The 17,008-nt window shown below is 40.5% G+C and overlaps 1 protein-coding gene across 1 annotated transcript in view; it reads right to left on the bottom strand.

Moving 5' to 3' along the window:
* Window positions 1–17,008, bottom strand: part of epha7 (eph receptor A7) — a 166,625-nt gene that overhangs the window by 97,520 nt on the left and 52,097 nt on the right. Inside the window, exon 11 of the mRNA XM_061707495.1 lies at window positions 15,345–15,680. Within this exon, the coding sequence (XP_061563479.1) occupies window positions 15,345–15,680 (336 nt within the window). The remainder of the gene's footprint in view (window positions 1–15,344; window positions 15,681–17,008) is intronic.

The raw sequence follows: 17,008 nt of genomic DNA, 5'->3' as shown, positions 1-17,008 counted from the left end.
TTCAATATGATTTGCCGTCCCTGACCCACCAGTCTGGCCCTCGGCAGGAGGGTCCCCCCTTATGATCCAGGTCCTGGTCCAGGTTTCTTCCCTCCTAAAGGGGAGTTTTTCCTTGCCACTGTTTGGCTTAAGGCTTTTCTCCCACTATGGGAGTTTTTACCTGCCATTGTTTATGTAATAATTGCTCGGGGGTTCATGTTCTGGGTCTCTGGAAAGCGTCTAGAGACAACTCTGTTGTATTAGACGCTATATGAATTGAATTGAATTGAATTGAATTGATTGATTTGTAACTATGGAGTATATATATATATGGCTTACGTCTGTTTTAACTTCAGTAGCCAGGAGGAAGCTGACACTTATGTTAAGCTGCTTGACTACTCCTTGTACAAGTAATAAGATTTTTTTTTTTTTCCGTTTATTTCGAACATGTAAAAAAAACAAGAAAAAAGACAAGAAAACAAATACAGGTGGGCATTCCACCACATAAAGAAAAAAACCAACATCAAAACACATATTTCAGTTACATGTTGGAAAAGGAGTGGGAGGAAGTATAAAGTCTGTATTTATTTTTTATACTATAAACAGATTATTTTTGTAAAAATTATAAAATATATATATATATATATATATATATATATATATATATATATATATATATATATATATATATATATTATATATATATATATATATTATATATTATAATTTTTACAAAAATAATCTGTTTAATACAAGATGTAAGCTCTATCATAAATATAATGTAACTATGATATAAATATAATACGTATATCTAAGTATATAAACATACAGCAGAACACACAGCTGCTGATCTTTAAACACAGTCTTCACTTTTATACCTCAAATAAACCATTTCTTTATATTTCTTCTTAAATTGTTTTATGTTTGTACATTCTTTTAACTCCAAATTCAAACCATTCCACAGTTTAATTTCACAAACTGATACATAAAAACGTATTTTTGTTGTATGCACGAATAAAGATTTGAACTTTAAATTAAAGCTTAAATTATAACCCCCTTCTCTCCCAATGAATCATTTCTGAATGTTATCCGGTAGCCAATGATTTTTTTGCTTTAAACATCACTTGTGCAGATTGAAATGCCACTAGATCCATGAGTTTTAGTACTTTAGACTGTAAGAATAGTGAGTTAGTGTGATCTGGATATCCAGCCTTATGAATGCATCGTATAGTTGAATCTAACCTCTCTCTGTCTTGTGTCTCATTCTTGCCGCTGCAATAGTTGGAGTGCAGAAAACACATTTCTCCAACACAGAACACCAGAGGCTGCATAAGCCCGGTGTAATCTGCAGCTATTCTCGCCTGCTCCCCGGCACGGATGCGCCCGCCTGCATCCTTTTCCAGGGCGGTGAACCGGCCGGCTGCCCCGACAGGCTGCCTGCACCCAAACAGAGGCTCGTCCGACGGCTGCGATAGAGACCGAGCGGAGGGGAAAGATTGCCGCGCCAACCCTGGCGAGGGAGGACTCGCTCAAGCACGGCAGATTCGGGGGGATTTAGGGAGCTCGTCTGCCAGCAATAAAAGGCTGAAACAGGATACTTGGTGAGATTAATTACCTAGATAGGCCACGATAATGCAATTTAAATGGGAAAGTAATTAAAGTGCACCTTCCATGAAAATTATTCATTGCTGACGGATTGGGTGACAGACAAATCAGGAGCCATTTACAGAAAAGCTACAGGTTAAGTGGGCCGAGCTGCTGCTCTGAGACCACCGCAGCTTTATTGCAGCTGTTGACTCTCACTGCTTCGCCCAGCTCTCATCAAATTACAGAGAGTGTGTGGGGGTGGGGGGTCGGGGGGGGGGGGGGGGGGCTCCCAGGTAACGTGAACCCAGGGACAAATGCTACAAAGCAGGACCTGCTTAAGCAGGAAATGACGGTGGCTGGCCCTGGTCAGCGGGGACTCCTCACAGTCCATCAATCCCTCTGATTAAGGCCACCCTGGAGACCAGGATCACAAACTGATAGATCAATGGCATCATTTCCCAGGCAGGCGCTGCTTGCACATGTTACCATATCCATGAGGGGATGGCGTCACTGAGTGTCACTGAAGTGGACATGCTGGATATTAAGGCAATGCAGGGCAAGGCAAGTTTATTTGTATCGCACAATTCAACACAAAGTCCTTCAAAGTGCTTTACATTAACATTAAAAGCGGCAAGACACAATTAAACAGTAAATAAACAATTAAAATTAAAGCTGCAAGCAGCGATGAACGGGCCCCCGGACCCCTGTGCACGTTCAGGCTGCAGTGGAAGCTTGTATGACTTGCATGTAGATTCTTCAGGCCTGGACATTTAGTGAATGACACCAGTCACGACTCTCTATATCAAACCATTCAAAAGTTATGCCAGAAAATAGGGACTATCAAATATTGACCAATCAGAAGAAGGGGCGGGGCTAATTTGCTTATGTTCAAGGACTGAAAACCGAGTCCGATGACACCACCCACAAGTCTTTATGTGAAACCATTCAAAAGTTATGGCAGAAAGTAGGAACTATCAAATATGAACCAATCAGATGAAGGGGGGGCGTGCTTTTTTGGCGTCTATCGTCGCCACGGTAACGCTTTTGACTGAGAAAAGTATTGCGCGTCGTCGCAGGATGGAGATGCACATTTTGATGTATAACACACCTGGGTGCACCTTACGGTTCGGGCCGTATTAATTGCCGAAGGACTGGCATACATTTCGCCAAAATTACACGATTAATTCAAAATGGCTGACTTCCTGTTCGGTTTCTGCCATGACGCCAAGAGAAACGCACAAAGACCGGGTCAAATACAGTATTACAAAAGTAATCTGTGCCGATTTGTGCGATGAATCAGACAAATTTGACAATTCTACATCACAATGCCTGCATTCAGGGCTTATCCATAACTTTGCACGGTTTTCAAAAATCTTAAGTATTTAATTAATGAAAACATTAAAGTTTTCAGTTATAATTACATAAATTGTCTATATTTCTTTGCTTTACATACTGTCTTGGGGTTACATTTGCAAAAATTCCTAAAAACCAAATTCTCTAAAATGGGAAAAAAAAAAAAGCGATTTCATCCGTCTCTGTTTCCTCCCTGGTAATTGGTAATTCTGACCCACGATGTTTCTGAAAGCAGTTCTATCAGCATTCTGGGAGCTGATTGGTCCTTACAGCATCATTAGTATTAATATGTAGAAAAACTACAGTCATATAATTCAGGCAACAGCTGAAAAAACAGTTTTAATAACACTAACCCAAATCAATATCGGAATCGAATCGAATCAAATCTTGATAATCGATTCTGAATTTTAAGAATCGGAATCGAATCGATTCTTGACATTTGAATCGATCCCCAGCCCTAATGTCACATACCGTTTGTATGCTGAACCTCTTGAGGCTGTCTTTAGTGATTTTTTGATAAGTGCCTCTTTTGTTTGGCCTACAGTTTTTCTCTATCTGGTTGGACTGGCAGCCAAACCGCAATTAAGGCCCTTCCGGGCATCAAACTCCAGCTCTGCCTTCTGTGCCGGGTCGTGCACTTGAGCCCAACGCCTACTGAGACCTAACACACCTGGGATATTTCATGATTATTATCATGTTATCTATCTCTATTGATTATTGATAGACAGAAGTGGAAATGAGCTCTGCCAAGAACAGGGACGTCTTGACCGAGCGTGACTTTTGGACCTGCGGCCGGTGAAACTCCAGATGGTCCATTACGTCCACAATCTGCCACTTTCCCTTCCAAGGAAAGATCTTTAGTGATCCGGCCGCCCACAGTGCACGTTTCCTCGCGACACTGATATGCGTGAGGCCTCTTTTTTACCCAAGGAGAGTTTGTGAAGGTGGCTCTGTGATGGAGTTGCTGACAAAGGCTTCTCAAACTTGTCACCTGAGCGATCAGAGATCTCGGGTGTCTAGTGTCTAGTCTGGGACTGTCCCCTCTCCCTTTAGGCCCTGAAACTCCTCCACGCTCCTTGGATTGGACGCTTTTATGATACCATATCCAGAGCTGGGTAGTAACGAGTTACATTTACTCCGTTACATTTACTTGAGTAAGTTTTGGGAAATTTTGTACTTTTAGGAGTAGTTTTGAATCACTGTACTTTTTACTTTTACTTGAGTAGATTTGTGAAGAAGAAACTGTTACTCTTACTCCGCTACATTAGGCTACGTTGAGCTGTTACTTTTCTTTTATCCCTTTTATCCGTGTACGCGTCAATCTCATGACATCACTGGGTGATTCTTTGGGAAAAGTGTTTGTTTTTGCATGTTTTGTCACATTTACACAGACTCAAACACACACAGAGTTTCTATGAGTTTCATGTTTGTTCTAGTTCTGCCTGGTTAAAAAAGAAAAGTACAAAGGCTGGAAATTTTGTGCTACTTGTGCTTAATTTATTGTTTTATTCTGTTATTTTATTTATTTTATTATTTATTAAAGTACTTGAATTTACTTTAATATTATTTTAATTTAAGATATTTTTTATTTTTTATTAATTTTAATTTATTTTATGATTATTTTGTACTTTTTTTTCTGTTTGAATGGTTGTGTTAAAAAAATTAATCAGACGTTACTCAACAGTTACTCAGTACTTGAGTAGTTTTTTTCACCGAGTACTTTTTTACTTTTACTAAAGTAATTATTTGGATGACTACTTTTTACTTCTACTTAAGTCATATTATTCTAAAGTAACAGTACTTTTTCTTTTAACACCTTACTGATTTTCTCCTCTGCCCATCATTGCTAGGCAAAAACACGGCCTTTCAGCTTTTGTACCAAATCATTGGACAGTCAGCCCTTAACGTTGACATAACAGCCTAGTAGTGTTAAGATGTACTTGAATCAAACGTTTGCATGTCTGAAATGCAAAAATGGACGTGTATTAAGAAAAGTATAATGAACTTGACGAGGAAAAAAAAAGGCCATGAAATATCTTCAGTTCATTGCGTCTGTGAATAAATAAAGGCAAAGCGTTTGATATGCGATCTAAACAGTTTAGAGCTGCTTTATTGAACCGTGCAGACGTCCTCCTCTGAACTGCGGACCCGGCACCGCTGGAGGACAGTGAAAAAGACTTTAAAGTGAAAAGAAATGGAATATTTGCTTCTCACGGAAGGCAAAGGCAGAGAGGCTCTTCAGATCAAGAACAATGCTTAGCTTACATTCTGCTGTGCCGCTGTGCTTTCCCTCCTCCCTCTGAACTCAGATTGCACCAAAGGGAATAGCCTGTTGTTTTCTATGAATGTTTAAGTAGGATTGTTTTAAGGGGGATTATAACATCATCCCACATTCACACAATGTTGCACAACAAATGAAGCAAAGAATGGTTATAAATAAAACGAAGATAACTCCGCTCCTGAACCCCCTCATCTTACATCACACATTCAAACTCTGATGATGGATCTCAGGAGGTGGCAGTGTTTTTTTTTTGAACGATAACCACAGTAGTCAATGCATGACCAACCTCCTTTACACATCCATCCCCGTCTAGATGAGACGCACCTTGTCATTTGCTGAGGTCGTTCCCTGGTAGGGATGGGGCGGTATGGACTAAAGAATGTATCACGATCATTTCTGGCATTTATCCTGATAACGATAAAAATGACGATAAAAAAAAATACCAATTCAACTCCACCTTTTTGAACTGTAAATGTATCTCGCTCTCAGATCCACCATGTTTGTTACACAAAAACGTCATCAACGGGAATTTTTCTTTCTTTTCTTTCTCTTTCTTCTTCTTTCTTTCTTTCTTTCTTTCTTTTCTTTCTTTCTTTCTTTCTTTCTTTCTTTCTTTCTTTTCTTTCTTTCTTTCTTTCTTTCTTTCTTTCTTCTTTCTTTCTTTTCTTTCTTTCTTTCTTTCTTTCTTTATGGTGCATTTCTTTCTTTCTTTCTTTCTTTCTTTCTTTCTTTATGGTGCATTTCTTTCTTTCTTTCTTTCTTTCTTTCTTTTCTTTCTTTCTTTCTTTCTTTCTTTCTTTCTTTATGGTGCATTTCTTTCTTTCTTCTTTCTTTCTTTCTTTATGGTGCATTTCTTTCTTTCTTTCTTTCTTTCTTTATGGTGCATTTCTTTCTTTCTTTCTTCTTTCTTTCTTCTTTCTTTCTTTCCTTTATGGTGCCATTTCTTTCTTTCTTTCTTTCTTTCTGTGCATTTCTTTCTTTCTTTCTTTCTTTCTTTTCTTTCTTTATTTATGGTGCATTTCTTTCTTTCTTTCAGGCTCATTTCTTTCTTTTTCTTTCTTTCTTTCAGGCTCATTTCCTTCCTTCCCTTCCTTCCTTCCTTCCTTCCTTCCTTCCTTCCTTCCTTCCTTCCTTCCTTCCTTTCCTTCCTTCCTTCCTTCCTTCCTTCCTTCCTTCCTTCCTTTCCTTCCTTCCTTCCTTCCTTCCTTCCTTCCTTCCTTCCTTCCTTCATTCTGCATGGATTTAAACGCAGAACCATAAATCAGTTTTTACACAAAAACGTCATCAAGGGGAATTTATCATTTTTACCGGCGTGATGACAAATTCTTACCGTGGGGAATCCTTTTGACGGTATATCGTGAACGGTAAAATATCGCCCATTCCTATTCCCGGGTGAGTGAAAAAATAAATAAAAGTACAGGTATGGACAGATTCTTAAGGCTCACTACTAGCTTCACTAGCAGATAGAGCAACCTCTGGATTCTGGGAAGTGTATTTTGAATGAACTGGAGAGAAGGAATAAAAATCCAAGCTGACCAGAATGTTAACTTCATCAGACAGTCAGAAGAGACGACTGAAACAACACGCAAACTTTACAACTTCACGGCTGAGGTGGCAGATAAACTCAAAATAAATGCTTGGATGCCTCAGGAGTCGGATGGCTCTGAACAATAGACTGTCTCAATACTGAAATACTGAATACGGATGTAACGGCACACAAAAGTCACGTATACCTCGGCTTTAAGGTCACAGTTCGGTTCATTTTCGGTACAGAAAGGGAAAAAAAAAACAAGACATAAAAATTGCTTTTCACTTAATTTTTAACTTCCTTAATATTACGGTTGCGATTTAATATGCGATTTTCTTTTCTTCAATAAAACCTAACGGATGATTTTAATACTGACACAATTTTATAGAAAAATTTAGCATAATATTTTCTTACAAACCCCCAGGCCTCTTTGTTTCAAGTCTTGTATATTTTAATTTAACCTGTAACTCCAATATACAGACTAATAATAATATAATTAATGCTTTTTTAATAAGGTTTTAGCCAGATTAATTCAAGGCGAGTGCTTGCTCACTTTCGCGTCATGAGACAACCTATAATCGCTCATGCTGCAATTTCAAAATCACGTTTTATGATATCGCAACATCGTGAATGCGATTAATGGTTCAGCCCTAATCCAAAATTCATATAATGACAGTTGGTAAGTGACAGCTAAGCTAAGAAAACCCAACAGTTGTGCACACAAACACGGGTCACAACACCAGTTTGAATCCAAAGTCCTCCACTGAATAAATATTAATTATGCGAGCGATCCCCCCTCACAAGTGTGCTGAAGGAACAAAGGGTATTATTTACAAGTGTGCTTGAGAGAAAGTGATGGCCTCCGAGCTTGACTCTGCAGCACTGTCGACTCACAATAGAGTGCTGATTGAAACCGGCATAGGGTGACTGCAAAGATGGCAACAAATCCTCGACATTGAGAATTTCTATTCAATCACTGCAAAGACAGCTAGAAAAAAGAAAAAAGAAAAATCAAGCTTGCAAACTCAGAGCCTCTACTTAAAGTCATTTAAGACTGTGCTGAGAGGTAATTAGGTTTCAGGGAACAATAAGCACTCGGCACCTTCTGCAGCTCCAGCCTCACTCAAGGACATTGCCTTTGCTATAATTAGGAGAGGTGTGAATTCCCTATCAGATGTATTACCAACTGCATTCACACACTGCTTTTTCACCCCCTCAGTCTGTACCGTGAGCCTATGTGCATGCTAATTATCATTCAGCAGTGGAAATGGGAGGTAAAATGTGAGCCTCAAGTGCCTGGCCATCATAAGGTTCATCAACGCCGAATGATGAAGCCTCAAAGCTTTAATAATGAAGTCTTTCTCTAATGAAGGGCCCTGCGTGCCTACTGCACCCACCGTTTAGGAAGCCTTGATGTACACGTTAAAATGCTTTTGAATAGGCCTGTGTTGAAAAAAATCGATTTTCCGATTCTAAATCGATTCTCATAATAATTCCTCAAAATCGAACTTTAATCCCAGTAGTCACATCATTTAATTCACACATGCGCCTGGTCTGAAACTATCAAACAATGAACATGGCGTCGAAGAGTAGCTGCAGTGATTTCAGTGACAGGCCTACTAGTATTCATATGTTGCATAACTACAGTCATACAGTTAGGTCCATAAATATTTGGACACTGACACAATTTTCAGTATTCCAGCTCTGTACAACACCACAATGGATTTGAAATGAAACAATCAAGATGTGCTTCAAGTGCAGACTTTCAGCTTTAATTTGAAGGTATTTACATCCAAATCAGGTGAACGGTGTAGGAATTACAACACATTTTATATGTACCTTCCACTTTTTAAGGGACCAAAAGTAATTGGACAACTAACATAATCATACATCAAATTGTCAATTTTTTATATTTTGTTGCAAATCCTTTGCAGTCGATGACAGCCTGAAGTCTGGAACCCATAGACATCACCAGACGCTGGGTTTCGTCCCTGGTGATGCTCTGCCAGGCCTCTGCTGCAGTTGTCTTCACTTCCTGCTTGTTCTTTGGGCATTTTCCCTTCAGTTTTGCCTTCAGCAAGTGAAATGCATGCTCAATCGGATTCAGGTCAGGTGATTGACTTGGCCATTGCAGAACATTTGACTTCTTTGCCTCTTTGGTTGCTTTCGCAGTATGCTTCGGGTCATTGTCCATCTGCATTGTGAAGCGCCGACCAATGAATTTTGAAGCATTTGGCTGAATATGAGCAGATAATATTGCCCGAAACACTTCAGAATTCATTCTGCTGCTTTTGTCAGCTGCCACATCATCAATAAATATAAGAGAAGACTTCACCAGAGGAAATACAGAGGAAATACAGATGGGTTACACAAGGTGTAAACCATTGGTGAGCCTCAAAAACAGGAAGGCCAGATTAAAGTTAGCTAAGAAACGTCTAAAAGAGCCAATGCAGTTCTGGAACAACATCTTATGGACAGATGAGACAAAGATCAACTTGTACCACAATGATGGAAAGAGAAGAGTATGGAGAAGGGAAGGAACTGTTCACTTTAATCTGGCTTTCCTGTTTTTGAGGCTCACCAACGGTTTACACCTTGTGTAACCCATCTGTATTTCCTCTGTATTTCCTCTGGTGAAGTCTTCTCTTATATTTATTGATGATGTGGCAGCTGACAAAAGCAGCAGAATGAATTCTGAAGTGTTTCGGGCAATATTATCTGCTCATATTCAGCCAAATGCTTCAAAATTCATTGGTCGGCGCTTCACAATGCAGATGGACAATGACCCGAAGCATACTGCGAAAGCAACCAAAGAGGCAAAGAAGTCAAATGTTCTGCAATGGCCAAGTCAATCACCTGACCTGAATCCGATTGAGCATGCATTTCACTTGCTGAAGGCAAAACTGAAGGGAAAATGCCCAAAGAACAAGCAGGAAGTGAAGACAACTGCAGCAGAGGCCTGGCAGAGCATCACCAGGGACGAAACCCAGCGTCTGGTGATGTCTATGGGTTCCAGACTTCAGGCTGTCATCGACTGCAAAGGATTTGCAACAAAATATTAAAAATTGACAATTTGATGTATGATTATGTTAGTTGTCCAATTACTTTTGGTCCCTTAAAAAGTGGAAGGTACATATAAAATGTGTTGTAATTCCTACACCGTTCACCTGATTTGGATGTAAATACCTTCAAATTAAAGCTGAAAGTCTGCACTTGAAGCACATCTTGATTGTTTCATTTCAAATCCATTGTGGTGTTGTACAGAGCTGGAATACTGAAAATTGTGTCAGTGTCCAAATATTTATGGACCTAACTGTATAATTCAGGCAACAGCTCAAAAAACATTATTAATAACACTAACCCAAATCAATATTGGATCGAATCGGATCAAATCCTGATAATCGATTCTGAATCTTAAGAATGGGAATCAAATCGATTCTTGACATTGGAATCGATACCCAGCCCTACCTTTGAATGGAGATGGAGATGCCTTTGGGTATCCGGAAGACTGTTCCGATGCCAGTGTTATTTTAAGTTTTTAGTTTTTTTAAAATCCAGACTAAACATGTATTAACATTAAACAAAGAACTATTAAATACAGAGTTGTTTTGCAGTTGTATTTGGGAGCTGGGTAACTACTATGGCTACAGATGTCAGTGGTCATCTAGGCCAATTACTTCTACACTTCTGCCCAAAGTCCCTGTTTCGCTCTGGAAACCACAGCTTTGCACAAGAGGCACGTCTCAGTTTTCCTGTTAGGGTCTAAAGAGCAGGACAATGGAAAATTTGAGATGCCTTTCAAAACAAACCTGAAACACTGGAAGTGTCAGTTACCCACCGAATCGGATCTCAGGGATTATTCACCTTAACCATGGAGCGAAGGTCAAAACATGGTTTATAATTTCAACTTCATTAAATAATGAAATTGAAACACCCATCTTTTGCAAGAGCAGAAAGTTGAGGTTAACATCGACCAAAAACTTCTTTCACAAGGAAATCATTACAATAAAACTTTTATTAAGGTCGGCCCCACTGAAGTCCTTGCCCAATGTGAAGTTAACAGATCCAGAGGAGGCTACATCAGGGATGTACACGGACACGGACAGTCCAGCCGCAGCAGAACCCGTTGCTGCACACAAATGTCCAGGTTGAGGAAAGACAATTTTCAAATCAACAATAAGGCTTCTGAAGGACAAGGTCCTCCCACAAGCTATCCAGACAGTATCAGAGGCTCCTGACCAAAGCGGAATCTGGATTTCAAAGACTTCAGCATGAATCCCTCTGAGGAAATGATATTGCTGCAGTAAAAGCTGAGGTGTAGTAAACTAAACTTGCTGCAGAACTCAGACAAACTCATAGTCAAGCGATCAGTGTCCGGGTGAAGACGCTCCTTCACACCAACAAGTCCCAAGTTCCGACATCTGTTGCCAAGGACGCGTTCCAACCCCTTCGGCTTTATTGCCTGCACATACAGTATCATCTGACATATATATCATCTAATCTACATAGAGATGTTTGGGGGTGTGGGACCTGCTCCAACGCGTCCTCGTCTACAATACAAACATCCATTTCATCTACCAGTGATCTCACATTCTCCCTCAGTGCGGTTCCATGCACATCTAAATCAAGCTATTGGCAACAATCTAGCCAAGGATTAAACTGGAGGTTCAGAGAAATCCAAGTGTGCGAGAAGACAATCGATTATCGATTATTGAGTGAGGTGCATTCGACTCCGCGACACTAAGTGGCACCACACACACTTTCATGTTGGTGTTCTTCTAGTACAATTAGTAAACAAGAGCGAAGGAGGACAACAACCAAAGAACCAAAAAAATCGAAATCGAAATCGAAAATCGGGTTTTCAGAGAAAAAAATTTGGATTTTATTTTTGTCCAAAATCGCCCAGCCCTACTTACAACAACATTAAAAGATGAAGAAAGTCCAGAAGCATCACAGCATCCTCCCAAACACAAACAGGGTTACCATGAAACGGATTTGTTTCACAACCTTTGAACAGCTGCGTTACAGAGAGGAGAAAACACCAAGGAGTGCTGCGTGTGAAGTCACAGAGCTGACTCATCTGGGGCTTGATCAGCATTGGATGAATTTGACATCTTATTTAACATCTCGTTCCGTTTCAGAATCATATTGAAGGTGTGCCGCCTTTCCATTTGCACATTTAATCTTTTAGATAGATATACTTTATTTATCCCAAGCTGGGAGATTGTAGTGTAGCGGCAGCATTCCACACAGTGACGGTGGACAACATATAGGATAAGAAGAAGTAACTATGAGAACAGACTGTACAAAATAAAATATCAAGATATAATAAAAGAAAATACATTTTTTTTGAATTTGCTCATCTGTTGTTCCAGCTTCCATTTGAAATTATTATTCTGCTCTGTTGTCCTACAACGGAGCATATGGAGGGGGGTCGCCTGGAAGAGTTGCTAACCCTGAAGAACTTTGATTAGTCTGGCTTTCAAAGAACACCCTTAGCGCTAGTGTTTTAGCGTAGTCCAGCTTCACATCCAATGAACAACAAAACGTGCAGAAAATGAAGACATTTCGGCTGTAACTTAACCAGATAAACTATGAAAACAATCTCAAGTTCTTGATTCGATGAACCAAAGTGTCACCTCTGATCCGTTTCAGCCATCTGCACTCATTATGGCATTATAATCCTAAATGGTGCCGCTTACTCCAAATGATAAACATGACACCATCTTGGCCAAGCATGAAACTCTCTTCCACAAAAGCTAATAGCTTAATATTCCGGCAGGTTATCGGGGTAATTGTGTCCTGTCAGCGCACCACATATAATTATACCTGACTCTAAAAGAGCATGTGTTAATTGTTTTGCTTCTGTTTTTGTTCCGCGGGTCATGCTCCTCCTGACATGCTCGTGTCCTTGGCCATGCGAGCCTGTGGCGCGTTCCAGCTTCCGTCTCTGTCATGAGCCGAGCCAGAAAAAATGCATCATTCACTAGAGCAGACGAGGGCTGGCGCTAACGCCATTTCATGGCCTCCAGAGGTTTGGCAGATGATTACAACGAATGTTCAGGTTCTTCAGTTGGGGCGTGGTTGTTGCTGCAAATATATTACTGCAACACTTGTATGAAATCTATTATCTGCTATCAAAAACAACATTTCACTGGTATCAAAAATATATGCCTGTATACAATCTCACAGGAATCACTCCACAGTATACATAAAAGCTAAATGGGAAAAGGAAACAAACTTCATAGTAACAGAGGAAGAGTGGCTGAATATAAGATAAGATAATGTAAGATACAATCCACCACCTCCAGTTCCAGCCAATGGAGAGAATTTTCAGGGAAGAGTTTGATCAGGTTCTTCGACACCCCAAGAATAAAATGTTTACAAAATGGCAGACCAGAATCAGGGCAATGTTGGAGACTATGCAACAACTCTATGGCTGACCATTTTCACATATTTTGGAATTGCCCGGCAATCCAATCTTATTGGTGAGAAATAACATCAGAAATAAATTCCATAATTGGCTCTATGATTGAACATAATTTCTGTACAATATATCTGGGAAATATAACTAAATACCTCAGACAAATACCTCCTTAAAATATTACGAGTAGCTTCCAAGAAAACAATAATGAGGATATGGCTAAACAAAGAACCACCAACAAAAAGAGAGTGGGTAACAATTGTAAAGGAGATGTTTGGAAAGGCTGACATTTTCTCTCAGACTAAATTTGACAAGTATTGGTATAAATGGGTGAAGCACATGAATGTTGTCAAGGAAGACCTTTTATGTTAACATATTATGAACATTTTCTTTCTTTCCTTTACCAATTACTACAACATATACCTCATTATTATTATTTCTTTGTTACCTATTTATCAGATATCAAGGTAAACTCTCTATGTGCTCAAGAGTAATATGGACTAAGGATAATATGGACCTAATTCTAATCCCACTCGGGACCCTATTAAAGCTCCTGTCACCTTTACTATCGTTGGAAATGTTGGAAAAGTAACCCAGAAAACAAGAAATTAACTCAGAAAAGACAAACGGTATTTTATCGAACCTGTCCTATCTGTTCATATGTTCATCAGCATGTATATCAGTGTTATAGCTATTTGTGTTACTGTAAAAAATAAAATACAAAAATAAAGTTAAAAAAAAAACATTTCACAAGCTACTATTTCCATAAAAGTAGGTGCACAAACACCCAAAACAGCAGCTGAAACCACAAAGCACAGCGCACATTACCTAGCCACCACTGCAAAGGCATGTGAGTACATTTTCACTCTTCAGTCAACAACAGTCAAGTGTAGCATTGTACTGGCTAGCTGGCAGCTAGCTCCAAACCGAGTAGCAGATTGTATGAAACCGATGACGTCTCAAGTAGAACTGTATCACCATGTACCACCAAAACAGCAACAACAAAACAACAATCACCACATGGACAGGAAAATTCAAAGCCAGATACTCATCTCTGGAACAAATATACAGTGACATGCTGCAAAAAGACAGTTGTGAAGAGAACTTAATGAATGTTGGAATAAATGTCGTGAACTAAACCAAAGTTACCCATTCATCTAAAGTTTCAATACTTGCTAGCTTTCTTTTTATCACCACGGTCAGAGCTTACGTCTTGTGGGCCAACTGTGTTTCACGGATGCTCAAGCATGAAAAAGGAATCTTGTTTGGTGGATCCATAGAAATAATGAATAAAAAGCCTTTAGAGTTTGTCACCACAAAACACAGCATTTTAATTACGGCCAGTTCCACCGAGACTGAACTGCAAACGCAGCAGTCGCTCTTTAGGTGCCGCTGAGAATCTGCATCGTCGCTAAGCTAATAACGTTTGCCACTGCAATGCTGATGCACATATTGAATTACTCTGCTAATATCTATGGCAGAAATAGTATGGATCGCATTAGACGGTGCCCATTAATGTTAATGGGGAGTCATTAGCGTGGTTTGCATATGAGAGGTTTTCAAAATTGAGCCGTCAATCGCCATGGAAATGTCTGATTTTCTCTCAGTTGAAGCAAAGACGAAGCTTCTTGCTAGCACGTGCCATCTCCTGTAAACTGTGCAAAGCTGTCCTTACGAACAGTCCTCCAACTTTCACTCCAGGGAAGTAGTTGGGGAATCAGGGAAGCAGCATTTACTTTCCAGATCATGAGGAGGCTCAAATGAAAACATCAGTAAGGCTATGGTTAGCTTTGCTGCTACCATAACAACTGATTGTGTTTGTTTCATCAATACTCTGGCCTATTCCACAAGTAACAAGCTCTGGTTAGGAAGGGCCGCTCCAACAACTATATCTTGAGGAACAATGGCTTGGATGTGAAGATGTAGACACAAGTACACAGCTCTCCATGCATCTTCATGCTGAATATTCACTCATGTCCATTTAACTCTCAGAAATGGAATTAATAAATGTAGCATGTTCCTCCAATATCAAACATTTCTGTATAATGAAAGCAAGATGTCTGCAAAGACTTCACATTCTCTATATGCAGCAATTCAATCAAGCGGCTTTACTACCTCAGCAAAGATCACTGCACAGACATCTGAGAATAAACAAGCATTATTGGCGAAGTGTATGAAGTTTAAACGCTTACCTGCTTGACCCGTGGCAATGCTGACCGCTGCAAACAGCCTCTGTGTGCGGCTCAGCTCCGACACGCCGTTCACCGCCTCCACTTCAAAGGTGTAGTTGGCATGAGCAAGCAGGTCCATGATGGTCACGTAAGTGTCCACTAATCCTGACTGTGCCGGCGAGTATCCCACGTTGGGACCACAGGGCACGCATTCCTCGGGTTCCCAGCTGCAACGCCGGCATATAACCCTGTAGGTGACGTCGTTGCGGCCGCCCGTGTCGGCCGGGGGACTCCACTCCAGACTGACCACCGTCTGGTTGATGTTGTAGACCAGGTTCTGCGGGGCCGAGGGGGGTCCTGTCAAGAGGGGGACGGAGAAAGAGCTGAAATTAGATAACCCAGTGCAAAGAAAGGGGACAGTCAGGAGCGGAGACTGGATTTGAGCCTCACTGTTCTCTGAGGAGACGCGCCAGGTCCAGCCCCAGGGCCTAACAATGACACTCAATTATAAGAAGTCTCGGAGCCACAAAAAGTCGTCCGTGAGCACTGAGAGAATGTCATCTCGGCAGGCACTGAGCTGGAACGAGAGGGCTGAGAAACCTGGCGCTGTACAACAAAACTATGGTTTCATATTCAGAGTTAAGGCTACCAGTTTTTTCTTTTTTCTTTTTGGACTTCATAGGCATGCCAGGGGACCAGGGGGCTAGCGAGCATCCCCCACCCCCATCCCTTCTCATCATTGCTCAGTTCATTTCTTATTTCAATACAGTAATCCCGCGCTATAACGCGGCTCACCTTTCATGGTATCGCTGCTTCATGGATTTGCATTGTGCATCAGGTTCTGCATTCTGATTGGCTAAACAGTCTCCCCGCTTCTTAGCTTCCTGTGTCAATAACGTTGAGAACGGCCAATGAGCTCAAGCAGCAACTCAGGAACGGGAGCCTTTGATGAATCGTTCAATACAGTCTCAGATATAATCCATGGTGGCATGTCGGTTTATAAGAATCTTTAGGCCCAGAAGAAAAAAGAGCGACAACAACGACCCATAACTATGTTCTTCTCTGGAAAAAACACACCTGCACCGCGGCTTTAGGAGAAAAAGACGCTACAGAGCGAGTCAGGATGCAGCAGCATCAGAAGAGCAGTGAAATACACGCCAGTCACAATCTGTCCTACTGTACTTATTGTATTTTTTTTCATAAGCAACTTACACAGCTAATGCTAATGCTACATTATTTAGATTTTTTTTTGTTCCCTTCCCACCCAACACAACCCTCCCTTTATACGGCAAAAATAGCTCTTAAATTCACCCTCATAAGATCATCTAAGATAGAGAAGACCAAAAACATCGGTAATGGAATGGATTAGCACATGGGGGCAGCAGGGGCTGTTTGTGTCCTAGATGGAGGTACGGATGAGTAAAAAAATTTAATAAAATAAAGTAATGAAAAAGCAGTCGCCTGCTCATGTTGTGCTATGGTGCAATGTGTTTAACTGAATCTTTGCACTTCATCGGCTGGAGCTCCAACTGGGAAGCAAACGAGGTCTCCAGAGAGCCGGCATGCATGATATCCAACCGGCCGTCTGCAATCACTCGTCAGTATGTCGCTGACCATCTCTGATATAACAACTAAAAACCACTCAGCAATTAGCCTCTAGTGAATTCAGCACTGGCAAATCCAGT

The sequence above is a fragment of the Cololabis saira genome, chromosome 18 (genome assembly GCF_033807715.1).
Source record: "Cololabis saira isolate AMF1-May2022 chromosome 18, fColSai1.1, whole genome shotgun sequence".
NCBI classification, from domain to species: Eukaryota; Metazoa; Chordata; class Actinopteri; order Beloniformes; family Belonidae; genus Cololabis; species Cololabis saira.
The sequence above is the reverse complement of the archived record's forward strand: the minus strand, read 5'-3'. Positions and strand labels throughout refer to the sequence as shown.